Genomic DNA, 26,793 nt, shown 5'->3' on the forward strand with positions numbered 1-26,793 from the left:
TCCCCCCAGGTTTCAACAAAATTTGAAATTTCAAGGAATATTTTTGTGCAAATTTTAAAATTCGAAATATTTCAAAACAATGGGAGAAAAATCCACAAAAATGGCATCCTAATTTTCTCTCTCTCTATTTTTTTTTTAATTTTTGAAATTCAACGTTTTGGTGAAAATATTTGTCCAAAAAATTGAAATTTGGAAAATGTTGACCAGCTGTACTTTTCTAATATATGTATGTGTCAGTGTGTTCATCAGATCTCTATGAAAAATAGCATAGGGGGAAAACTGACAAGTATGATGGATATATGCATATATACATATATATATATATACATATACATGATATTCATATATACATATATGAAGGAGAGATGATGGTGCGTTAGAAAGGTTTTATCAGCCTGAAATATAAATGACCACATGATAGTTGAACAGGCCATGCCGAATGAGTTCCACTGCAATATTTATACCACACAGCTTACTATTGTGTATTAAAGATATTTTTGAACGATTTTCACACGTTTGTTGGGCTTACACATTGTATCCCTTTGTCTGTATAGCCAGGTAATCCTTTACCACTGTAGCGGTCTTGTAGTACTATTGTTACTTATTATTTGCATTGTGAAGCCATGGGCATAGACCTGGACCCCACTGTACTAGATGCTGTACAAACACAGAACGAAACGACATTCCTGGCTCCAAAGACCTTACAGTTGAAGTCAGGGGTTCTCAACCTTTTCCTTTCTGAGGCCCCTGCAACATGCTACAAAAACTCCACGGCCCACCTGTGCCACAAGAACTGTTTTTCTGCATATAAAAACCAGGGCCAGCATTAGGGAGGAGCAAGCAGGGCAGTTGCCCAGGGCCCCATGCCACAGTGGGCCCCACGTAGCTTAGCTGCTCAAGCTTTAGCTTTGGCCCAGGTGGCAGGGCTCGGGGACGTGTAGCTTTGGCTTTCTGTCCTGGGCCCCAGTGAGTCTAATGCCAGTCCTGGTTGTCAGACCCCCTGAAACCTGCTCGTGGCCCACCAGGGGGCCTCGAACCCCTGGGTGAGAACTGCTGATCTAAGTGACTTCAACTATACATGACTCAAAGGGAATCAAAAATACATAACTAATAACATTTTAGAAAAGTACCTGAAATAGCATTTCTGTACATAGTAGTGTTGTGGTTTTTAAGTCTAGTATCTCATGACCTTCAGGGCTAGAAGCAAGTGCTGCCTATCCCATTGAAATGCTTGGACTCTCCCAGTCCTGCTGTGTGATGAAATATTGAACTTTAAATCTGTCAAGACTTAATTCAAGACTCATGCTCTGGGCTTCAGGTCTGTGCAGTTTTTCCAAGAAATCTCATATGTGGAGGAAACTATAAAGCGCTTACCTGGCAGGCTGATTTTTAACAATGTGACCTGCTTGAAGCTGCAGGGAGTTTGAAACGTTAGCATGCTTCTGGCGGAGATGGGTTAATAGGCAGAGTGTAGTTAATGTGGTCAAAGGTGCCTGATAAATGCAGTTTATCACATTGTTCTGTAATTTATCTATTTAATCACATGTATAGTTTATCACTACCCCATAAGTTTTGTGTATATTTGTGTGTGTGTATTCCTGACTTCCTACAGTGACTCGTTGACTTTTGACTTGGATAGATGATTTTGCAACACAGGGACAGGGCTCCCCTATGACACAGATACTTTTGCTATTGAACAGTAGTAGCAGAGGTGATTGAATCATTACCTCCAATGCATAAGTGAATACAAAGCCATGCCCTAACTATGTCATATACCTCTCCTCCCATCTCCCAGTCCTGTACCTCCCAGAACATTTTCACTTGCTGGTTCAAATACTGACCATCTGAATTGGAATTTTCTACACAGGATGAGAAAGAGTTCCCCAACAGCGGTAGGCTATCTTTGAGCCAGATATAGCACTGTGCTATGACAGCACGTTGTAGAATCCCCGAGCATTATTATTTGAGTGTTAGTAAGATCAGCTTCCTTTCCCAGAGGGGGTTTCCCTCTCCTCTGCTCCCAGCAGTGTCTCTAGGAACATGGGGCAAAGTTTAAGTAAGAGTAATCATGCTTTTGATGAATATCTTCTCATTAGCCATGTGCACTGACCTTGCTCCAAGAGAGAAGAGGAAGGGTGAAGGGAAATGGTAATGGATTTAATAATAACTGCTCTGAGAGACCACATTCCTCAGAGATGTGTGTTGCCTGAGCACTTGCCAAATAAAAGTACATGCACACATACTGAACTCTTCCTCTTTCTTTTTATGGTACAGTTTGGAAAGAATGGATGCAAGCAGTGAGCATAGGCTTCTGAATTCCAGTTGAAGCTCAAGGGGAGATCAGACTCTATCTCTATAAACTACCCTTCCCTTCCTGGTTTCCTTTTTGTGTTTGTTTCACTCTGTGTGCAGATATCTCTTTCTCAGAGAAGTAGGAGAAAGTTTTCTTTTTTCATCATTTGAGGCAATGTTCTATTACTTTTCTCCCTGCAAAGCTTCACTGGGAGCAGAAGTACACAAGCAGGAAACCTTCCTCCTTTTGCTCTCTGCGTTGCTGTGTAATCTTGTTCGTTGGTGATTTGTTAACACCAGTTTAGCTTCGGTGGGGAGGGCTTCTGTCCTCGGACTTTGGAGGTCGCAAATTGGACCTGGGAGGTTGGAAGCTGAGAAACAAGCTGACAGATCTTCTCTTGTGTCAGAGGAACTTTCAGTGCAAATCGATGCTTTGAAGCTTAAATGGAAAATGTGGTGGAAGAGCAGCTGTGGGGAGTCTGCAGGTCCAGCCCTTCTGTTGTGGCACCCTTTGTAAAGCAGAACATGTGACATAGCTTCCTCCAAATCTACAGCAGCGCATCTTCAACTCTGCATAACCATGACACACTCCAGCCTGCCTTCAACTTGCTTTCAGCTGCCTTCAGCCTGTGGCAGAATAACTGTATTTAATTATCAGTGCAACTTGGTTACTTAATTATCAGCATGATCATCACAAAGGCAAATCCCAAAGGGATGTAGACTCCTTGCAGATTGAGCACACCACAGATCAATCTCTCGGTAGGTCCTTAAGACAGTGTGGCTGACTGTTCGGTCTGTGCCCATCCGTGGCATTCTTATGCACCACCTTGGCTTTTGGTGACAACCTGAGTAGCATCCTGTAGCAATATTCCTTGGTAAATATGCTTCATAGTTTGTTGGTCTTCCATCCTAAGAATATGTCCATACCAACTGTCAAGGTTCCTTCCCCACTCTGAACTCTAGGGTACAGATGTGGGGACCTGCATGAAAACCTCCTAAGCTTACTTTTACCAGCTTAGGTTCAAACTTCCCCAAGGTACAAACTATTTTACCTTTTGCCCTTGGACTTTTGCTGCCACCACCAAATGTCTAACCGGTTTTATTTTATTAGGAAAGAGCCCGTTTGGAAACGTCTTTCCCCCCAAAATCCTCACCAAAACCTTGCACATCCCTTCCTGAGGAAGGTTTGATAAAAATCCTCACCAATTTGCATAGATGACCACAGACCCAAACCCTTGGATCTTAAGAACAATGAAAAAGCAATCAGTTTCTTAAAAGGAGAATTTTAATAGAAGAAAAAGTAAAAAGAATCACCTCTGTAAAATCAGGATGGTAAATACCTTACAGGGTAATTAGATTCAAAACACAGAGAATCCCTCTAGGCAAAACCTTAAGTTACAAAAAGACACAAAAACAGTAATATCCATTCCATTCAGCACAGCTTATTTTCTCAGCCATTTAAAGAAAACAGAATCAAACACATATCTAGCTAGATTACTTACTAAGTTCTAAGACTCCATTCCTGTTCTGTCCCCAGCAAAAGCATCACACAGACAGACCCAGACCCTTTGTTTCTCCCCCCTCCAGCTTTGAAAATATCTTGTCTCCCCATTGGTCATTGTAGTGAGGTGCCAGCGAGGTTATCCTAGCTTCTTAACCCTTTACAGGTGAAAGGGTTTTTCCTCTGGCCAGGAGGGATTTTAAAGGTGTTTACCCTTCCCTTTATATTTATGACACAAACGAAGAAAGACACCAAACTGAAGTAAGACTCACTGGCCTGTAATTCCCAGGATTGCTCCCTCCAACATTTGCTGCCCTCCAACCCTCTGGTATAGTAACTGATTTTAAGGAGAGATTGAATATTTTAGTTAGCAGCTCAGTCACTTTATCCTTGTGTTCCTGCAGAAGTCTTGGGTATATCCCAGCCAATCCTAATGACTTGCTGTTGTTAGTTTTTTGACAGTTCCTCATCTTTAATATGTTTAAAAAAATAGATTGGAGGTAGATATCTCCCCAACATCTTATGTGGTGGAGTTTAATGCAAAGGAATCATTTAGTTTCTCAGCAATATCCTTATCCTCCTTAATTGCTCCTGTTACTCTCTGATGGGCCAGCTGACCCACGGTCCTGTCCACAAGCTTCCTGCTTCTGATATGTTTGCAAGATGTCTCATAATTTGTGTTTGTCTTTGGCTAATTGCTCTTCATAGTCTTTCTTAGCTCTCTCCTAACTCCCAGCTTACGTTTGACTTGCCGTACTTAATGCTCCATGTTATGGGTGTCACTTGGGCTGGATTTCCATTTGCTGAAGTCTCCTATTTTGATCTGGTTTGGTTCAAATTAGCCCTTGAACCTTGCCATTTGATTAGACTGGGTTTTTTCTTCCCTTCTTGCTTCCTTTGTTGTTGAGGGTTAGCCATACCTTAGGTGACTCTGTTACTCCGCCAAAGTAACCCATGTGCCACATCTGAGGATTTTCCTTTCCTTGCTTTTGAGTTAGCCTCTCTCAGACTGGCTTAATCTTTTATTTTATTTTTAAGTCCCCCTTTCTAAAGTTTAGTGTCCCCAGGCTAGTCTTTGATATCATCCCTTTGCTGAAAACATTGAACTTAATTAAATTCCGGTCACTGTTGCTTCATGATTCAGCTACAATTACTTTTTGAACCAACGGTAGCGTGTTACATAAGACTAACTGGAGAACAGCCTCTCTTCTTGATTTAGCTGTTTGAAGCAGCCATCATTAAAGCTGTCAAGAAACTATTTCTGTAAACCTTGTCCCAATGTCACATTTGACCAGTTCATATGTGTGCAGTTGAAGGCACTCACTGTTATTGCTTTATTGGATCTTTCTGCCTTTTTGATTTATTGATTTGTTTTTCTGCTTCCTTTTTAACAGGAGAAATATGATTGTTAATGATAAATAATAAAAATGATTAGAGGCCTCACACTGGTCAGACCCCATTGTGCTCCCCATTGTTTGCATATATAGTAAATAATAGTTCCTGTCCTATGGGGCTCACAGTTTAGAAGACAAGACATAAGAGAGAGATGAAACAAGCAAGTGGGTGGAGGTAGCAGTGGAGGATGGGGTAACAAAAATAAACAGAGTATCAATATTGACGATGATAATTATTATTAATAATAATAATTAATTGAAGTACCAGGAACATTAAAACTGGGTTCCCATGGTTTAAATACAGGATCTCTTGATGGGGGAAGGGTCTCAGAGAATGTTTTTTGTGAGCTCTCCAATCTCAATGGAAGAGGCAAACGATATCTTCTCTCTAAGGTATTCATTAGTCATTGGAACTGGATAGGTCTTTACAGTTACAAACAAACGAAGGGTTTTAAACAGCCTCACTTTAAAAAAAAAAATCCTTTCTCCTCTCACTTGCTCAGCTGTCCTTCTTGGTGTGGGTGTGCTACCATCAGAGTCAGGATGATCCAGTGATTAGGGCACTGGCTGGGGACTCAGGAGACCAGCCCCACCACAGACTTCCTGTGTGACCTTGTGCAAGTCACTTAGGGCCAGATTTTTCAAGGTATTTCAGCAACTAAAGATCCACATTTCCATAGGAATGGTGCACTTTGGTGCTTTTGAAAATCTCTCTAGGCACTTGTCTGCATCTTTAGGTGCCTAAATACCTTTAGAAATCTGGTTTCTAGTGCCTCAGATCCCCATCTATGAAATAGGGATAATAGTACTAGCCTACCGCACAGGAGTGTTGTGAGGTTGAACACACTACAGATTGTGAAGTGCTCAGTTACTGCAGTCATGGAGCCATATAAGCACCATATATAGATTTCTCTCACTCTCCAGTCACCATAGAGTCACCCAGGTTAGACAAGACCTTAATTTTTCATGTAAAGAGAAAGTAGGGGGGAAAGAAACCCCAAAACTTTCAGGCCTTCTTCATACAGCATTCTCTTCCCTCCACCACTCACTCCCCTCCCATCCCATGCTCGGTAGATCAACCTTGACTGATGTTTTGAATGTTTGCAAGCAGCATCTGAGACACATGCATTGTGTGGCCGCTGTGAAGAGGTGAAATTTGTGACTTGGGCAAGAGGAGATTGCAAATGTTTCTTCCCCTTCATCAGGGGACAATCACCTCGCTCTCTGTGGGGGGAGATGAGCAAGGGGGATTGCTGAGGGAGGACTGCCAGGCCGGGCCAGCCTGAACCACAGGAGATGGGCCACAGCCAGACTCAGCTGACTGCATTCTCTCTGCACAAAGATCCCCCTAGGAAGCGTGTGGACTCCCCAATGCTGAACCGGCACGGGAAGCGGCGGCCAGAGCGGAAGTCGATGGAGGTTCTCAGTGTGACGGATGGCGGTTCCCCAGTCCCAGCTCGCAGAGCTATTGAAATGGCACAGCATGGACAGAGGTAGGTAGCCCCCATAGCCAGGAAAGATGAACCCCGTACTCCTTGCCTCCCCTACTTCCCCTCTACACCCTATACACAGGAGGAGTTCGAGAAAATGTTCTATCCACACCAGCATTCGTGGAAACATCCAGCAGCGCTCATGGTTACTGGCACCAGCGTATCAGTTCTGTCCATGGCGTGAGGGTCCTGTCCATTGAACCCTTTTACTCAGAATCCTACTGAGACCCTTGAAACTGGTGTCATGAGAATAGTATGAATCTGGAGAAACCCTACCTGACTCCTTTGGGTGCTTCTCAGGGCTGCTGTCAAACTCAGTATGGCCCTGACGCTTGTAGCTCACTGGATTTCTTAAGCATGGTGGGTATGTATCATTCCAGTTCTCTTATATGCAAGGAAACTGCTGCTGTTGTGGTATGCTGGAGAGGAGTGGGGGGGAATGGTGTCCCCAGGGGAACTGCTGTGCAAGCTGCCCTTCTGGTTGTGGTATACCATGGAGATGGTTTCCACGCTCATTACAGGAGGGCCACACCAGGGAAAGGCAGAAGGAAAGCATGTGTATTTGGAACAACACAGAGATATACCAATCTGTATCAAAGAACATCACATGTACATATACTGTCAATGCTTTAGCTTGTAATTCAGCTTTTGTGACATGGTCTTTTCCCTCAGCTGTTAAGATCTGCTCAGGAAGAGTCTCCTGTGCCCAGAAGCTCCTTTTGCTGGCTGGCAGCTGGGCGAAGAGCATGAAATAAAGATGTTCAGAGGCCCTTAGAACTGCCTGTGATTCTTGTTGGATGGCTGAGGCAGTTCTAACCCTTGAGTGAAGAAAGCTATTCCCCGAGAGCTGCTAGGATTTATTCCTGGGATCCATGGCTGGGTATCCTTAAGATTCAATGTCTGAAAGATTCCGCATCATAGGTCAGACAGGACACCAGCTTTATTCCCCCTCCCCCAACAGTGAAATAAAAGGATCTCTATAGTGATCAGGGAGCTGTTTCGGGGAAACGTGTGTTTCACAGAGGCCGCGGATGTCAAAGAAGGTAGAATGAAGAATAAGACTGAGCACTCTGGGAACAAACAGTTACCAAGCAGTAGTCACTAGAATCAAACATCCACCTTTTCCCCATCTCGCCTTTAATCCAGTCCTGGTACCTGGAGGTCCTGTTTGCCCATGAAGTTCTCATGTATGAGACAGCCTCTGGTGCAGTGTGCGGACTTCAGCACCCAGCTGCAGACAGTTTGTTGCCTTAGTAAGCTGCTGTACTCTGCAGTTGCTTGCGGGGAGCATTTACCTAGGTGGAACAACAAAGAGGAACCAGGAATAATGGTGAGACAGACAAATTGAGTTAGGAGCAAGTCATTCAACCAGCCTAGAGCTTCCTGGCCTGATCCTGATGTGTTCTGATAGTTGGAACACTCCCTGCCATCTCTCACCTTTGGCTTGGGAGTCCATAACAAGTTGTCAGAAAGCTAAAAAAAGGGGAAATCAAGGGCTCGTATTATCCAGCATATTCTGTTTTGCTTTGAATGTCCTCTTCTCCCCCACAATTGGAAAATGTTGCAATATGAGGTGATCAGTGGAAAGAGACACAAGAGGAATGTCTGAGATTATCTCAGAGACACTGAAGAGAGATGCGTTGGCGGCATTTCAATGAGGGATGTCTTTAGCTTAAAAAAGGCAGGACTCATGCCAGAGGTGTCAGGGTCAATCAAAAGGGATACACTGGGAGTGTGTGTGCAGCAGACAACTTCAGCTAAAGCAAAACATACAGATCTGATGAAGGACAGTGGAGGGGCACACGCTGACATTCTGCGGGATGATGCCCAGTTCAGTGGTGCATATTTTGGAAGAGGTTAAGGGGAAGGTGCTATTTTATTTCAGGCTCAGGCTTTCATTATTCTCCACATCTGTAGATGACAACGGCACAGGGTGAGTTGCTGGCAGTGTGATTATTTATAACGTGAGCCGGCTTCATTAACACATGCCACTGCACGGAGAGTGTCTGGGGATGGTGCACTGCTGATAGGGGCACCATCTGTCAGAACAGTCAGTAACAAAACGCTAGGTGCCTGCGCCAAGAATCAGGCTTTTTAAGGCTAGCTGTATAGTATTCAGCAGCAAGTGACCCCCAGACGGTGGATTTTGCAGCACTTCTTCTTAGCCCGGTGTCTTTCACGGGGGTGGTGCTGCCCTGATAGTCTCAGTCTGGGCAGATGGATAGAAACTGCTGTATTCCAGGAGGATTGTACTGCACTCGGAAGGTGAAGAGAGACTGAGGAGACAGTCCTAGTTAGAGATGAATGACTGTGTAAACACCAGGAAATATACACCCATTGCTTCCTTCACAAGCTACCAGAGATGCTTCTCTAGCTCAGTGGGCAAAGCACTCCCTTGTGACTTGTGTTTTAGTCCCACTGTAGCGAACATCTGTTTATTTGCAGAAAGGGTATGCATGTGATAGCCTCCAGTTGTATGTGGATAAACAACACTCTTGGCACCTTGTCTGGGACCACAGGAGCCTCTAATCTTGATATTATGGGCTTGATATCCTGTTAGAGTAGCCACTCAAGCTTGAAATAGGGGACTCAAACCCAACAGGTTGGTAAAAGAGCTTTTGTGCTGAAAGCATTAGGAAAAAACATAGCCCTTCAGTGACTTAGTCCTGGAGAAGAACAGGGGAACAAGTGAAGTCCTACACAGGGACTGGCTTCCAGCTTACAAGCTGCTGCCCATCCAGCGCTGCTTGAAACAATGGTGTTGGCTCTCTACGTGCTCTCTGTTGTTTCTCTGACTGTATGTGACACACTAAAAGCACACAAACACCCACTGCGCCTACATCTGGTGGTTTGATTTGGCTTTATCCTGATTTTAGCCAGCCCAAATGTATTGAAGGGGAGAGTGGTACTGAGCTACATCACTGCCAATGCTTTTCTTTCCCACCAATTTCAGACTGCTTGGCTCCTCCTAGAAGCCACAGCTTCACTCCTGCCAGGAGAAACGTCAGAGGGGAGGGGATAGGTGCACGGAACACTGCAGACACCTCCTGGCACTAAGAATCTTGTGAAATGGACAGCCCCTCCTTTAGGTGGCACCTGTTACCCCTTCAGCCGCTGGAACCTCTGCTGGGGTGCCAGAATTTTCACAGTGGCAAGGGTCAGAGTTGAGAAGATTTGATCAAACTTCCTAAAGTTGATTCCATCAACTATTCATTTTCCTTCCATTCTTTTTCTTGTGGGTTGCTGAGGTGGATAGCACGAATGAAATATCAGCCAGTGCTGGCAGGCTGTATTGTGAAGAGCACCTATCCACATAACACGGCACTAACACGTAACATAGACCTCCTTTAGCGAGGCTTTTAGAGTCCTGCTTCTCAGCTACTGGGATTCTGACCCAAGTTTGGGAAGCAGAATGGTTCTTCCTGAGGATGGAGAGGGGTGTGGGACTGGCAGGAACAAGCCATGAAGAGTAGAAAAATAAAAGAGGCCTTTAAGAAGATCTGCTTGCAGTTTTGAATCCGTGCCCAGTGTGTGCTTAGTGTTAATGACTTCCCGGAAAGGCTTTCAGATTCCCAGCAGGAGTAAGGAGGGCTTTGCTATTTTCACATTCAAGCATGGTCCATCTCCAGTGAGAAATGTGAGCAAGTGGACTCCAGCTGGGGTTGTCAGTGCAGTAACGGGGAGCAGGGTGTTGGGTGTGTTTGTTGGGGAGGTCACAGACCACGAGAGGCTAGGAGTCTACTCTTAGAGAATACTTCTACTGGGGTCTGATTCTGCCATGTGCTTAAGGTCTCAGCTCTCACCAAAGCCAGTGGGACTGGGAGTTGAGGAAGCTCAGCACCTTCGAGAGATGATCAGCACCATTCAGGATGGAGCCATAGTTTGGAAAGGAGCAGGAAAGGTGTTTTGGAGATTTGCTTTAAAAAGGACATGGGTCGGGAGGGCTTAGTGTCAGGGACGCTTTCAGGTGAATCTCTTTTATGAATGTCCATATTAGTAACTCTGTTTTCTCACTTTGTTCCTGCCATAGTAAAACAATGTTCAGTAAAAGCCTGGATATCTCTGAAGCCAATCCCAAATTCAACAAAGAAGAAAGGTATAAACACTGACAATCTGTTCCTCTCCTCTACCTCACTGCTGAGACCTTAAAGATGCAGCACTTATCTTCTCCATATGGGGATGCAGCTGCTCATGCCTAAAGAGAGCCAGGGAGGGTGGGCGGTGTTTTGTGGGGATTTGGGGGGATTTTGTGTGTGTCTTCTGCTGTAGAATGCTATGTATTTTTATATACAACCCTTCATATGAATCTGTCCCCAAATGCTTCACGCACGGGCTTGGATTTTAGGATTTCCCCCTAAAATTTCATATTATTGCTACCACTGAATCAGCCTCCCTGGGTGTTCACAATGGTGGGAGTGTACCAGTGTAGAAAGGGGACTGGTATTTTAAACCACCGTGTTATCTAAACCTGCTGTAAGAAAGGCAGAAAACTCTGGGCTTTAAAGGCCAGCAGCCATGTGGAGCTCTGTCGACACTACACTCCCATCATTGCCAACTCCAGTGCGGCTGAGGCAGCGGTAGCAATGGTGGGAAGTTTTAGGCTCAGAAGAAAAATGCCTTCAGCCAAGGGGCAGGCTCTTTAAGGCTGTTGTGGATGCACGAGCCAGAGAGAGAAAGGGAAGGAATAGTTAGAGGGGAGATTGAATCAGGACGCTGCAGACTCAGTGACTCAGGGAATAGTTGCAGGTAGCAGGGAAAGAATAAGCAAAAGGGGCAACTCCCAGCTGCTGCGGAGAGGGGCAAATGGGGCTGGGGCAGAGAGGCCGCCAAATTTGGGAATTTAAATAGAGACTCTTGGGCTCATTTACAAAATTAATTTCGCCTTTTGGAGGAAGAGGGTGTTGTGAAACACTGAACACCAGAGTGATGGAGCTCATTTCTGGTGCTAACAGGAAGCTATAACGCAATGGTAATTCCACACCATATTGTAGCCCTCCCACGCTACATGATAAAGACAGTGCTTAAAAACCCTTGACCTTTCCCTCAGTCCTTCGCTCTTACACCCTGAGCCAGTGTGGTTATGTCTTTATGGGATTTCCTGTCCATTGGGCCATGAGCACGTCTCATGGGGAAAGTGGGTAGCAGAGGGAACACCCTGTCAATTAACAGTCTGTAATAATAACAACAATACTGAATATTTATATTGTGCCGTTAACGCACAAATCCATCCAGTTAAGGGGCCAGCAACAAAAGCCACAGCCAGAAGGACGGAGGCTGCTCCATGGCACTGAAATGGGAGGAAAGTTGAAGGTTTCTCAAGGTTCCACAAAAAATCTGGAGGAACCCTGCTTCCCTTTATACAGAAACATTTCCAGTTTAATATAATCATTGCCCTTTAAATATAAACCTTTTGAGACTTTCCATGTGTGAGGGTGACAGTCTTCCTATCAGCCTTTCACAGACTGACACAATCAGTTGAACACACTGTTTAAGGGCCCTGCGGCTGCCACAGAAAAGATGTAGGTAGAGCACTGAGTTTGCCAGCAGATGGAGGGACAGATCCTGAGACAGCATGCCAGGTACTCACTTGTATGAGACCCAGCAAGAAATGAGCAGGGCACCCAAGCTGTCAGGATCTCATGAAAGCTCGTGTCCAGGAAGAGGTAATGGATTGCCAATGGAGCACTCAAACTTGGTTCCTGAGACTTGCAGCCCTGTTATCGTAGCTACAGACCTCTCATATCCCCCACTGTAATCCCTCACTGAACCAGAAAGCAAGATCTGATGAATTCCTGGAAGCTTGGGCATTTCTTGTTACCCCTATCTAAATTATTCCAAGACTGCTCAGAAAAACAGCCCTTCCACAGCATTTAGGATTTGGTCATAGATACAGAGAGGCCTTTTCATCTAGTCTGTGACGCGAGCTCCATTGGTTTCCCTTTGCACTTCTTCTGCAGCTGTGCAAAGGGTGGAGAAGATGACACTTCAGGAACAGCTGGGAGAATCCCCTAAAGACACAACTTCACTTCTAGCTACATCACAGAGGAGATGTTTTCAGAGGGCAGGCGGGCTGGGCTGGGCTGGGCTTCTGCAGGAGAACCTCCTTGGGGCCTCTTGATTGAAAGGAGAGCGATGAGGAAAGAGATGGTTTGGCACATTCCCTGCCACCTTCCTCCACATTTTTATCTTTCTGGGTTTTAAGCTGAAAGGGTCTCCAAGATGAGAAAAGAAGTGGGAGGCAAAGGGGAAATAGTCTTCAGATCTACTAATGGAGCAAGGAGAGGAAGGAAGGGCAGCAAAGAGAACCCCAGCAAAATGATCCCTCTGGGGCTAACTAATCATGGTGGCCACTAAATCGTTGGCCAACATTTCATTCTCCAGTTTTTTTATTTCTCTTTTTTAAAAGGAATACTGCATCTTTAAGGATCTTCCCCCTCTAGATGCACATGATTGTCTTAGTAGCTGAGGTCACTGTCCCTCTCTTCTCCTCTCTCTTTTCTCTCTTTTAGCTCCCTCTCGCTCCTTTCAATGCTTTCCTTCTTCTGTATCTGGGTTGCTGCAGCTCCGTAGTTCACTTGCTTCAGTATTGCAGGGAATGCACATGTCTGCGCTGCTGGGTCTATTGTGTCCTGGGTTTGTTGTTTTTTTTTAACCTCATTTCCCATCTCCCTTTCCCCTAGTTTCAGTTTGCTTTCTGTTCTTTGTTAAAATCCTCAGTGCCTTTCCCTTTGGGGAAAATAACTCACAATGAAAGAAAAGTGGATAAATCTATATACACACATTATGTATGTATTTCAGTACACTGTGTGTGAGTATGGGTGTATTTTATAAATATATACACACACAGTAGGAGCCAAATCCTGCTCTCAGTTATATCCGTTTAAATGAATTTTCACTGATATAACTGAGAACAGGGTTTGGCCCTATGCATGTGCATTAGGATCTTATCCAAATTATAACTCCAAACCAAGTATCAATGGAGTGTCACTCATGCATATGAAAAAGCACTCACTATAATGCTTCTTTCCACCTCTCTGTCAATGTACAATATAGTGACTTTTTTTTTAAATTGTATGTGAGTCTTAAGTTTTCTTAAGATCACCCCCATGTTGCCTGGCACAGCGTTCGGAACATTCACATAACAAGAAACACATCTGGCTGTGTTTATAAGTAAACTGTGAAATCAACTTGGCAAATGCTGAATTTGGCATTTATGGTGGGGATCATCTTGTGGAGGATTGACCTGCCATTTGTAACTCTGGCAGCTAGGGAGCCTATTACAGAAACTGAAGAGAGAGAGAGAATGATGTTTCTATCCTACTTGGAGTTTGGTTTAATATCAAACCAGAGCTTTTCACATTAATCAAACATCAGATTGGAGAAATAATAAGTATTTGTAGTCTCCCAATCTAGCTCACAACCCAATCAGGGCATAGAGAGCTTAATAAAAATAATCCTACCTCTTCCTTGCGTGCTTTGATCAGCAGTGAAAAATTAAGTGTTGAATATTTGAATTGCTACCATCAAGCTTAAAAGTCAACATACCATGGGGATAAATGGACAGTTCACACCTCTTTTAGGGTTGGTTTACACTCTATTCAGATTGGAAGGCTATTTCTGCAACTTCTAAGGCCTGGAGACTTGATTTATTTTAAATGAAAAATTAGATTCTGGAGCACAGGATTGCGTCCCCAGGGATAAGTACTGGCATGACCCAGCTAATCTGAATCCCTGATTTTAACACAGTAAATGCTCCCTCATGACTATTAAGCTAGTATCAAAGCAGGTTTCAACTTTGCCTACAGTCTCACTCACTGGGCTCCCAGACTGGCTCAGAAATGTGGACTTTAATGACCAATACCTTTCCCAGTTTATGCGTAGGAAAAGGTGTTTCTTGCCAGGCCAGTTTGAGGGGCAGAGGGACACTGTGCTGAGCAAAATGGGTGCAAAGAGATCAGTCTCCTTTTTAACACTCTGATATAACTGTTCTTCATCTAAGAGATGTTATGGAAACAAAACAAGGAATGCAACCCCCCAGCTCTGCTGACTGTTCAGTTGGGTGGTGTTGGTTTCTCTTAACACCTTAGTATATTCTCTCCCAATTCCCAGTTCCCAAATGCAAAAGTTTGACATTTCTGCATTGTTTGTGTGCAGTATGGAAATCACTGTCTAGTAAATGAAACTGTCCCCTAGCATTCCTGGTCTCCTGAGCGGGAGGCACCTGTGGCAATAATTCTGAGCATTCAGTTCTCTGAACAGTATTTCACTTTGCTTTTCGTACTCTTCTCTCCACCTGCCTCCACGTCGTCCCCCACCCCTCTTTCTCTCTCTCTCTCTCTCCCCTCTTTATTTCCCCCTTCCAAGGATGGCGAGTGCAGATGCATTGGGGTAAGCTCCAGTTTTGGATTATACCTGTTGTTGGACTTGTTATATCTTATAGAGAGATTTTGTAACTTGCAGAGTTAGCAAATATAGATGCATAGACTTGATCAAATGAAACTTTTTAACAATGAGAGAGATGTGGGAAGAAGCATTTTTGTGTGTGTCGGGGTGTGTGTGTGTGTGTGTTGGAGTCACACACTGTACGTCTCTTCTTCTTTTGTTTGTTTCTTTTTAATGTGTCAGGGGACACAAAACTAATCTCTGACACTATGCAGATACTAAGACACTTGAGAATGAAAACCCCTGCCCCACCTATTGCACTTTTCACGTCTGTATGGCACACCTGATTGATTATTGATATTTGAATAACAATGTCCTTCCCCACCCCCCACCACCACCACCCAAGATGAAGCTAAAACCCACACATGGTCTAAAGTAATTCCTGGGTATTTTCCCTCCTCTTAGCACAAGTCCTTTTTCCATGAGAAAATAATCAGCTCTGACACCTTCAAAGCACTTTATTTTCTGATACAAGTAGGAATATGGTCACACTTTAGATGAAGTTTCATTTATTAATAATTATTAAATTGATAATAAAGTATTAATGTTTTAATAAATTGTAATAGATTGTCCAGCAAGTCAGTAGATGCTTAGAACCAGAGGTTATAACCATCTATAGCACCTTCTAATGATATAGCTATAACCACCTATAACATGTACTATTCGGGTCAGTAACATACATATAACATCTCTTAGTGATTTATTAACCCTTTATAAAACAATTATAAATGGAACCTTAATATAAAGTGTAACTGGGATATTCTAATTAAACAAGATTATGCTGTTTAATATCACTACCTAGGGTGTGCAGAAAGGTGCAAGTCCCCTCTCCCCCTCCTCTTTTCCCCATGTGTGTCTGCATCCAAGGGCCTGATCCTGCAGACATCTACTACAAGGTGTAGGACTTACTACCATGATTAGACCCATTGACTTCACTGTAGCAATTCAGAGTAGCAAACGTGCCCTCTAGTAAAAATTAAGATTGGGGCATAAGACAATACAGCACCACACTCTGAGGTGCCATCCTGATATTACATAATTGGTTGTATCCCTGCTATTTATTACTCTTGTGATCAACTTTGCACAGGGGAAAAAATGGTTGATGCTCAAAATTAAAAGCTAAAGAGAGATTAGGTAATAGAGCATGACTTGGCATGTTTACAGACCAACCAGTCTACTGTCTCTTGGGTATTAGATCATGTAGCATTCTGGAGGATTTCAGACCTTTTGTTGTGGTTTAGAAATCTTGATTTTTCATTTAAACAATGAAGTGAAAAACAAGAAGGAGCTTAGTTTTTGTCTAATTTGACCTAATTTGTACCGTAAAAGAAGTGAGCAAGTGACTGGCTGGGCACGTTTGGCTGAGATTTTCAAAGCCACCTACAGAGTTTGGACAAATCCAAAATCTCAGCCACTGTTTGCACCACCCAGGGATGCAAGTCTGATGCATTTACCATACGGTGCATGCATGCTGCAGGCTCCCATTCTTGGAAGCTCCTGGCTGTGAACAGCTAAAATGCTGCTTGCAGGACTGTATCCTGCACTCACTAAACTCCATGGACCGAGCCCATTTTTAAGGCCACAGTACAAAGACCTGGGACCAAACTTACCCCATCCCGTAAAACTTTATTCAAAATTATCATTCTCCCAATAAGAATTCACCACTGCTATGAGGCACTGAATTTTACCTTTGATCGTATTTTAAAAAATCTATGAGTTTTATTCAAAGAGAAACTGAGTGTAAAGTCTGATGTAGCTTCTACACTGGATTCTGTTTTTAATCAGAAGTAAAACAATTCTTTGGTGGTGCTTTTCAGGAACCGCCGACAGAAAAGAGACAAAACCAATCTCTTGTCTTTTCTTAACTATAAAGGTTTTGAACAGTTTGAACAAATGAACCCCAGTGTACTAAGAGTTAATGGGGTGCTTAGGTTGCTCATTGAGAGAATCAATAGGCCTGTGGTTATCTGAGAAGGTTACTTAGATCCAAGGGTAAATGTCATCGTACAGATTTTATTCACTACTTGATTGGATGGTGCTAAAGAAGGTGGCTTCACCAGAGGATGAGTATGAGAAATGGCAACAATCACATTTTAAAAAACTTTCTAAAATAGCTTGTTTCTGAAAAATATGTGGCCTATACAGAAAGGTGTGGTACGACGGCTAGTGTTTTCAAAAGCACTTTGAAGCAGAAAGCCCTTTGCAAATTAAAGGGACTTGTGCCCCTAAATGATTTAGGTGCTTTTGACAATCCCACCCTAAAGGCTCTTTTCGGCACCTATTTAGGGTGGTGCTAAATCACACCAGACTCTCCTGTGTGATAAGTAAATAGATAAAGGGCAGGTCTACACTACCGCTTAAGTCCGTATAACTTACGTCACTCAGGGGTGTGAAAAAGGCATCGGTGCAGCTGGGCCAATGTAACGGTTCTAGTGTAGTCTAGCCCAGAGAGTGGTGCACAGATTACTGGCACGTACACTATGTAAAACACTTTGAGATCTACCTGCATGTGGGAATGTAATAGAAATGTAAGGTGTTATTAATGATAAGGAATGGAGTTATTTGAGTAATTATACAAATGATACTTAGCGTCCAATGATTCTTAATGGCTCTAGAGACTTTAAGATGGTTACACACTGACGGATATTTTCAGCTAAATACACTTAGTTCATAATCATAGAGAAAAGATACTTTTCCTGCTGTGGTTTGCCATGTTCCTCCTTTTTCCCCACACAGTAAGATCGTTGGGAGTCTTCAGTGCTCATGTGCTGCCTGCGGGGACTTCCACTTTCACTATACAGTGATATATAGATGCAGATATTTAAATTCTTTCTATGCTTTCATCTTAACATTGCAGCACTGGGCCAGTTTTGATGACTGATGTTTGGCCCCTGCTCTGATTCTGTGCACCTGGCTGACAGATGCAGAACAGTGCCAAGTCATCCTGCAATATTTTTTACAAGCTGGTTTAATGGATTTCTCAAAGAAGGTGGTCTTCTCAGGAGGGAAAAAATCTCTCATTCTTGCTTGATAGCCCTTTTTTTTTTTTTTTTTTTTTTGGCTGAGAGCTGAAGAGCCTGCCACAAGTGAGTTTCCATAATCACTTGGGAATGGTATCCCATTGGTAAAACTTAAATGCTGGAATTCATTAGAAAGAGGAAGAAGCAGGTGAGAATTCTGGAAACTGTCCTTCCCTTTCATGTGAAGGGGAAAGATTTGAAAATGGTCAGCTCTCTTTTTTAAAGAGCATTAAAAATTGATCCATGCGCTCCTTAGATTCTGCCCTGTGTTCCCAAACACAATTTCCAGTTTGAAAAAGCCAAGGTACATTTAAGGATCTACTTTACCTCTTCTCTTGTTTCTTTATAAACCACCAGTAGCCACTCTGTGGAAATAAGGCTAATTGAATTAGTAGTAGTGTGGATACTGAATGCATTTCCCATGAGATTTTATTCCAACCATCTCTTCTGACCTCTGCATCAGGCACCTAAGACTGGGGGAAGCTCAGTATATTACAGCTTCTTGCAAACCACTATTTGTGATAAGGAACAGGGGCTGGGAGATGGGGCCTGCTGTGTTGTTCCCCATATATGTGTGACCACTTGCTTTTTTAATGTGGGGAGAGGTTGGAATAAGAGCAGAGAAATCAGCTTTTTTGGAAACAGACCTGATTGGGAACAGGTGGAGAGGAGAAGGTTTTAAGCAACTATCCTGAAATTCAGGTGAATGTTAAAGATCAACTTCCAACCACGACTGAGTGTTGAGGGGAACAAAAGGCCAGGTACTTTGGTGCCTAAAGATGCAGATAGGTGCCTAGTGTGATTTTCAAAAGACCTAGGCACCTAACTCCCACCTGCAGAGAAAGGTAACATAAAAATAGTCCAGCAAAAGTGGAGCTCCTGTACAAAGCAGGCCATACTCTGCTCTCATTTGCAATGGTGTAAGCCCAAAATAACACCAGTGTCTGCAATGGAGTTAATGTGGGTTTACACTGGTAGAAGAGAATGCAAAGGTTGGGCCAGTTTGTTTTGTATAGATGGCAGTGATGGATGGGCTGCATTGAGATGCAAGGAATGAATTCCATGGAGAGTTTCTGCACTGGACACAAATAGTCAGAATGGAGCTTGTTGTATGTTAATTTAAACCTTCCTCCACTGCCATCAATTTTTTTTTGTAATGTTATAATTTCTTTTTAAGAACGGATGGATGTGAAAACGTTTTGAATCTAAATTTATAATCTTATTCTTATATAATAGAGAGCGATACAATTGATAGACAGGGCAGGGACTCTAATTTAGCTTTGTGTTCTCTGGAAGGCTGTTTATACTTACAGGACTAATATATATAATGTATGTGCACATACCTAATAGGGCTGGCAAATGATTTTTAAAAATCTCAATTAATCTCAAGATTAAAAAAAATTTGCAATTAATTGCAGTTTTAATTGCACCGTTAAATAAAAATAGAATACCAATTGAAATTGATTATAAATATTTTTGGATTTTTTTTCTACATTTTCAAATATATTGATTGCAATTACAACTCAGAATACAAAGTGTACAGTGCTGTCATGGTTCCTCCCCCACTCTGAACTCTAGGGTACAGATGTGGGGACCTGCATGAAAAACCTCCTAAGCTTATCTTTACCAGCTTAGGTCAAAACTTCCCCAAGGTACAAAATATTCCACCCGTTGTCCTTGGATTGGCCGCTACCACCACCAAACTAATACTGGTTACTGGGGAAGAGCTGTTTGGACGCGTCCTTCCCCCCAAAATACTTCCCAAAACCTTGCACCCCACTTCCTGGACAAGGTTTGGTAAAAAGCCTCACCAGTTTGCCTAGGTGACTACAGTACAGTGCTCACTTTATATGATTATGTTTATTACAAATGTTTGCACTGTAAAAATGATAAACAAAAGAAATAGTATTTTTCAGTTCACCTTTAGAGTCTACAAGTCCAAGCATGAAGGGGCATATGAATATTTAGCTTTAATGGCACATAAATACCGGCTACAACCATGCCATGTGAACACCTATTCTCATTTTCAGGTGACATAAATAAGAAACGGGCAGCATTATCTTCCGTAAAGGTAAACAAACTTGTTTGTCTTAGTGATTGGCTGAACAAGAAGCAGGATTGAGTGGACTTGTAGCCTCTAAAGTTTTACATTGTTTTGTTTCTGAGTGCAGTAATGTTAAAAAAAATCTATATTTGTAAATTTCACTTTTCCAACAAAGAGATTGCACTACAGTACTTGTATGTGGTGAATAGAAAAATACGGTTTCTTTTGTTTATCATTTTACTGTGCAAATATTTGTAATCAAAAATAATCATATAAAGTGAGCACTGTACACTTTGTATTCTGCATTGTAAGTGAAATCAATATATTTGAAAATGTAGAAAAAAATCCAAAAATATTTATAATAAATTTAAATTGGTATTCTATTATTGTTTAACAGTGCGATTAAAACTGCTATTAATCGTGACTATTTTTGTTAATCTAGTTAATTGATTTTGCATTAATCATGTGCATTAACTGCGATTAATTGCTAGCCCTAATACCTATATATGCTTGTATACACACACACACACACACACATACACGCATGCACACACATATATGGTACTCACAGTTGATGGCTCCAACTGTGAACAGAGATTTTTATATGTTAGTTGTTGGTTGAGTTGGTTCTCCAGTATAGTTTCGTCCTTCAGAAATTGTTCTTCTTCAAGACCACCTATCCTTCCAGTTGAGGAGAGTTGAAAACAGCTGTCTTTAGAGCTGGTCAACAATCTGGGTCAGTTGAACGTGGGAGCCACATGAAATGCTTTCTGCTATGAGGGACAGTTTTTGTCACTGCTTCTGTATTAACATTCTCTGCTGTTGAGAAGTTCCATTGCTGAGCTGTTCATGTGTTTGGTCTGCATGGCCTTCCAGGTCAGAGCCACTGGTTTTGACCCAGTGCATATGTGTATTTTGATTGTTGTTATCTGCAGACAATTTTTGCAGAGGCCTTTGCTGGTGAGTGTAAGGGGATGTGATTCTGTATGGGTCACCTTGCTGGCAGGTGGAAGAGCAGGTTGTCCCATAGGATGGACTTCACCTGAATACATTAGGGCTGTTGATCACAAAATTTGGAATCTCATCAGCAAGTAGGAGGGCTGGTGATCCCATAAGGGAGATCTCACTGGTGGGCAGAACAGCAGGCGATCCCATAGGAGAGCTCACTGGTGGTTAAAAAGGTCTGTTATCCCATATGGGAACCCCATAAATGCTAGATTGAAGTGACACTGATCCTGTATAGACTTTATCAATGGCCAGAAAGGTCATTGCTTCCACAGGGTGACCTAATTGGTGGGCAAAGGCCGGGTGATCCCATAAGAGGAGCCGTTCTAGTGAACAGAAGAGTTGATGTTTCCATAGAGAGGAGCTCTCCAGTGGGCAAAAGGTCCCCTAGGGGAAGTTCCTGAGAGGGCAGAAGAGACCCATGATTTCAGATGCAAATCTCACTGGAGAGGTAAGGGGATGGTGTCGTGGTGAAGTTAGAAATGGTGGCTCAGCATCAAATAACCAGTCACCATAGTCCTGAGCTTTGGTTTCACTCGGACAGGCCTCTGATTTAAGGAAATAGTGTGTCCGAGGCACTGCAGATTTGACCTTTTTTGGTGCCTGGTAGAATTTTCTGCTCTTGAGAGTTATCCAGACAGCGGTTTTCCATATCTCTGGGGTCTTTACCTCGGGCACTGCAAGTGGAACTATGCAGAGAGTAATTCTCACCACCAGTACTGGGCTTAGGATAACCGCTTTTGCCATGATCTGTTTAGTGTACACCGGCAGGAAGCAGTATCTGGCCATGCACAAATACTCATGACCCTGAAGTGGGTGGCATTGCACAGCTCCACTAACACGGGTCACGAGATCCTCTCTGTGTGAACATAATTTCTTAGAGGATGGGAGAGTTGAAAGGTGTGTCATGTAGTGAGAGGGTAAGGAAGAGCCATGTGCTTTTCCTGTGGAAAGCCTCCCTCCTGCTCCTCACCTCATGCCTCTGCATGCGGTGGCTGGTGTTTAATGGATGTTCCTTGCCCAGGGTTTCTGAGGGCCATCTCTCCCTGTTGTGTTCACTCAGGTCTCGGTCGATCAGCGGAGCTTCATCTGGTCTCTCCACCAGCCCCCTCAGCAGTCCAAGGGTAAGTGGCATTACTTCAGGATCTATGTGTACCGTTCCCTCAGACAATCTCAGTGCTTTTTGGCTTCTGTGCCTGTAGAGCTGTGGTTATTTGTAGGGTGTTTTATTTTTCCTTGGTTGGTTGTAAATTTGCTTGAAATGGGGAGATATTGATTATAAATTCATGTGCAGCATCTCTTACCCTACACACGTTTCCTGTGCTACCCGAGGTGGTGCAGGAGTCTCTCTATGGCCCTGTCCATCCTCAGCCTCGTAACCACATTTAGGACCAAACATGGCTGGGACATGTAACACCCCGTTGGGTTGTCTATAGCACGCCTTCAGCTAATATGGATGCTTGTAACAAAGTCACAGTGAAGCACCATACCATGTCACTTTAGTTCTGCTTAGTACAGAGCCATGCTTGACTGACATGGGTCTAGCTAGAATGGGGGTGTTACTGAATATGGTAGTAAGCACCCTGGTTTGGTGCTCTAGTGAGGAGTGGGCTTCGGGTGGGGAGAAATTATATGGATTTGAGGGCTGAAGAGAAATAAGAACTTAGCACATCACAAGACTGGGGTCTCTGAGGAATCACAGAGTACTCACTTCTGTCTCCTGTCAATCAGCCAAACCCTGAGGTCTTTACTAAGTATTTAGCCAGTCCCTACTGAGGCAGAGGTCCCTTTCATTTCAGTGGCAGCTCACCTACCTAAGGATTGAGTACAACATCAGGGAATCATTCCCCAGGATCGGTGCACAGACTATCCCCTCCTCACATGGGTCTTCCCTTCTTGTATCTGGGGTAGGGAGGAGAGCAGTGGAAGACAGCTCCCTCTATGACACCATCACCACCAGCCTGGGAGCCAGCTCGGGTCTGGAGTTCTATGCATGCATAGTGGAAAAGGGATGTGGGATGGCTTGGGGGGACTCACATCCTACCACAGCCCTCTGCAATATACAATAAACTTTCCACAAAGCTATTACAGTCGGAGTGCACAGAGGCCTCACTGTGGTGGGCATCCTCTCTTGGAGTGGGGATGAGGATTCCGGGCGTGGCATCTGGCAAAGAGCTTTGTCAATGTATCCCCATGCCCCGAGCTGCAGCAGAATGCTAGGGGCTCACTGAAAAGCTCATGGAGCTATGTCGATGTCTGGCCCAGAATGTTTCAGGGAACCTCACAGTCCTTGCTAGGTCCCACTCCCAGCAGTTGTTTCCATGAGACAGTGAGTGTACTCCCATCCTGTGTAAGCACTTAAAGATGTGTAGATAACTCCAACACCTCAAGCATTTCAGATTGCTATTTCCCTTAAACAGTCAGATGTAATTCATATTCTGAAAGGGACATGGTCACGTACAGCTTTCTAGCTTTGCAGACTTTCCAGTCTCACCATTGTTTCAACTATTTTCCTAAGAGCATCCAATTTCCAAAACCTTGTCCCATCAATTTTTCTCCTGTTTTGTAACTGGCAGACATTTGATTTTGTTCCCCCATGTCTTTAATACACCAGGAACCAACAAGGCTCCATTTCATAAGGTTCCTATTCTGTGCACTGGCCTCTCTGATGTCAGCAGGACTGGCCAGAATTCTGAGAATAATATTAACTGCTGCTCCAGAATAAGTGGGAAAACTCACAAAAATAGCATCCAGTCCTGCAAACCCTAGTCATGCGAGTAATTCTTTCTCATGAGCAATTGCATTGATGTCAGTGGGACTACTTGGGTGAGTAAGAACTCCTCACATGAGTAAGGGTAGCAGATCTGGTCCACAGTGACTATTCTTTACAATTATTACTTAGGAGCAATTGATTAAATGCTTTTAAAAATCTATTTAGCAGCCAGGTGGCATTCTCAGAAGACCATAACCATTTTAAGGTGGTCAGATTTTGGTCTTAAAGGGACACTGTTGGGTTAAAAATCATATAGTTTAAAAAAAGTGTCCTTACTTATGGTTCTAGTAGCACCTTAGGTTATTGAAAGGAAAAGTATTTTCAAAATCAAATGTTTTTCACTATTTACACTGCTTGGGCTCAGTACTGCACCATGCTGAATTCAAGGACAGTTAAAAATGCTTGAAGCTCCCAAGATTAGGACCATGGTTTACTTTGTTGCACCTCTCTAACCTGTAGCAGTGAGAAGACACCAGTCAGTTTAATGGAGCAAATTAGGCTCTTGGTTAAACTGGTGTAAATCTATTGAAGTTAATGGTATTACTCCAGGTTTTTAGTGGTTTAACAGAGTGCAGAATGGCTTTATTTCTTGTAAGCTTGATTCTTGTGCTGTCATACATTGATTACGTGAGCTGTACAAATTGCAGGGGAATGCTTATAATTATTACTTTTAAATCTGTTTTTGTTGGAATTAATTATAAATGGAGAATGATCTCTTCCTGATAGTGACCAGCATGAATTAGCCACATTCCTCATCTCTTTGACCTTCCATTCCTAATGGTGATTTGGAATTCACCAAAAGAGACAGGTTGTCTTAATTTTAAAGTGTTTTACAAAACCTAATATTAATAGAAATATTTTAAAGTATTGGTTTTCCTTTAATTTTCAGAGTCTGATCCAATGTCCATTGAAGTCCATGGGAAACTTCCCCTTGAATTTAGAGGGCTCTGAATCAGACCCTCAGTGCAAACAGTTTTATTTGTTTGGCTTTAAACATTCCACTGCATTTTTAAACATTGCAGCCTGGTGCTAGTACTTGAGAACCAGTCTGGTTTCCTTTCTGTGATTTGGGGATGCGATTGCTTTTACATCATATGTATGCACAATGAGGCTGGATTAGAGCCTTTAGAGGCTACAACAGTATAAATAATGAATATAATAAAATATATTTGTTATGGCCACAAATGAGCAAGCTGAGTGCAGGACCAAGAATAAACAAAGAGTATAAATGGTGAATTTTTACAATTATTTCAGTGCTGGTAATGTAGGATGTTATTACTAGGGCTGTTGATTAATCACAGTTAACTCATGTGATTAACTCAAAAAAATTAATCGCAATTAAAAAAATTAATTGCAATTAATCACAGTTTTGATTGCACTGTTAAACAATAGAATACCAGTTGGTTGGTTTGGATGTTTTTCTACATTTTCAAATATATTGATTTCAATTACAACACCAAAATACAAAGTGCACAGTGCTCACTTTATATTATTATTTTTATTACAAATATTTGCACTATAAAAATGATAAACAAAAGAAGTAGTATTTTTCATGTATTTCTTATACAAGTACTGTAGTGCAATCTTTTCATCATGAACGTGCAACTTAGAAATGTAAAGATTTTTTTTTGTTACATGACTTCACTCAAAAACAAAACAATGTAAAACTTTAGAGCCTACAAGTTCACTCAGTCCTACTTCTTGTTCAGCCAATCATTAAGAGAAACAAGTTTGTTTACATTTACAGGAGATAATGCTGCCTGCTTCTTATTTACAAAGTGAGAACAGGTGTTCACATGGCATTTTTGTAGCCAGCATTGCAAAGTATTTATGTGCCAGATATGCTAAACATTTGTATGCCCCTTCACACTTCGGCCACCATTCCAGAGGACATGCTTCTATGCTGATGATGCTAGTTAAAAAAAGAATCCGTTAATTAAATTTGTGACTGAACTCCTTAGGGGAGAATTGTACGTCTCCTCCTCTGTTTTACCCGCATTCTGCCATATATTTCATGTTACAGCAGTCTCGGATGATGACCCAGCACATGTTGTTCATTTTAAGAACACTTTCGCTGCAGATTTGACAAAATGCAAAGAAGGTACCAATGTGAGATTTCTAAAGATAACTACAGCACTCGACCCAAGGTTTAAGAATCGGAAACACCTCCCAAAATCTGAGAGGGACAAGGTGTGGAGCATGCTTTCAGAAGTCTTAAAAGAGCAACACCCTGATGCAGATATTACAGAAACCGAACCACCAAAAAAGAAAATCAACCTTCAGCTGATGGCATCTGACTCAGATGATGAAAATGAACATGCATCAGTCCATACTGCTTTCGATCGTTATTGAGCAGGACTCGTCATCAGCATGTATGCATATCTTCTGGAAAAGCGGTGGAAGCATGAAGGGACATATGAATCTTTCGCGCATCCGACACATAAATATCTTGCAACACCAACTAGAACAGTGCCATGCAAATGCCTGTTCTCACTTTCAGGTAACATTGTAAACAAGAAGCAGGCAGCATTATCTCCTGCAAATGTAAACAAACTTGTTTGTCTTAGCGATCAGCTGAACAGGAAGTAGGACTGAGTGGACTTGTAGGCTCTAAAGTTTTACATTGTTTTATTTTTGAATGCAGTTATTTTTTGTACATAATTCTACATTTGTAAGTTCAACTTTCATGATAAAGAGATTGCACTGCAGTACTTGTATGAGATTAATTGAAAAATACTATTTCTTTTGTTTTTTACAGTACAAATATTTGTAATAAAAATAAATATAAAGTGAGCACTGTACAATTACTGTGTTGTAATTGAAATCAATATA

At 42.5% G+C, this 26,793-nt stretch overlaps 1 protein-coding gene across 9 annotated transcripts in view; it reads left to right on the plus strand.

The window, feature by feature from the left end:
• Positions 1-26,793, plus strand: part of BRSK2 (BR serine/threonine kinase 2) — a 427,682-nt gene that overhangs the window by 369,513 nt on the left and 31,376 nt on the right. For 3 of the 9 annotated variants that reach the window (XM_073347202.2, XM_073347203.2, XM_073347205.2), the window contains exons 12-15: positions 6,530-6,680; positions 10,708-10,773; positions 15,042-15,065; positions 22,252-22,312. In XM_073347202.2, coding sequence (XP_073203303.1) covers positions 6,530-6,680; positions 10,708-10,773; positions 15,042-15,065; positions 22,252-22,312 — 302 coding nt within the window. The remainder of the gene's footprint in view (positions 1-6,529; positions 6,681-10,707; positions 10,774-15,041; positions 15,066-22,251; positions 22,313-26,793) is intronic. The other 6 variants (XM_078853168.1, XM_078853166.1, XM_073347204.2 and 3 more) reach the window with 2 other exon arrangements.

Source organism: Lepidochelys kempii, chromosome 6, assembly GCF_965140285.1.
Source record: "Lepidochelys kempii isolate rLepKem1 chromosome 6, rLepKem1.hap1, whole genome shotgun sequence".
Classification (NCBI taxonomy): domain Eukaryota; kingdom Metazoa; phylum Chordata; order Testudines; family Cheloniidae; genus Lepidochelys; species Lepidochelys kempii.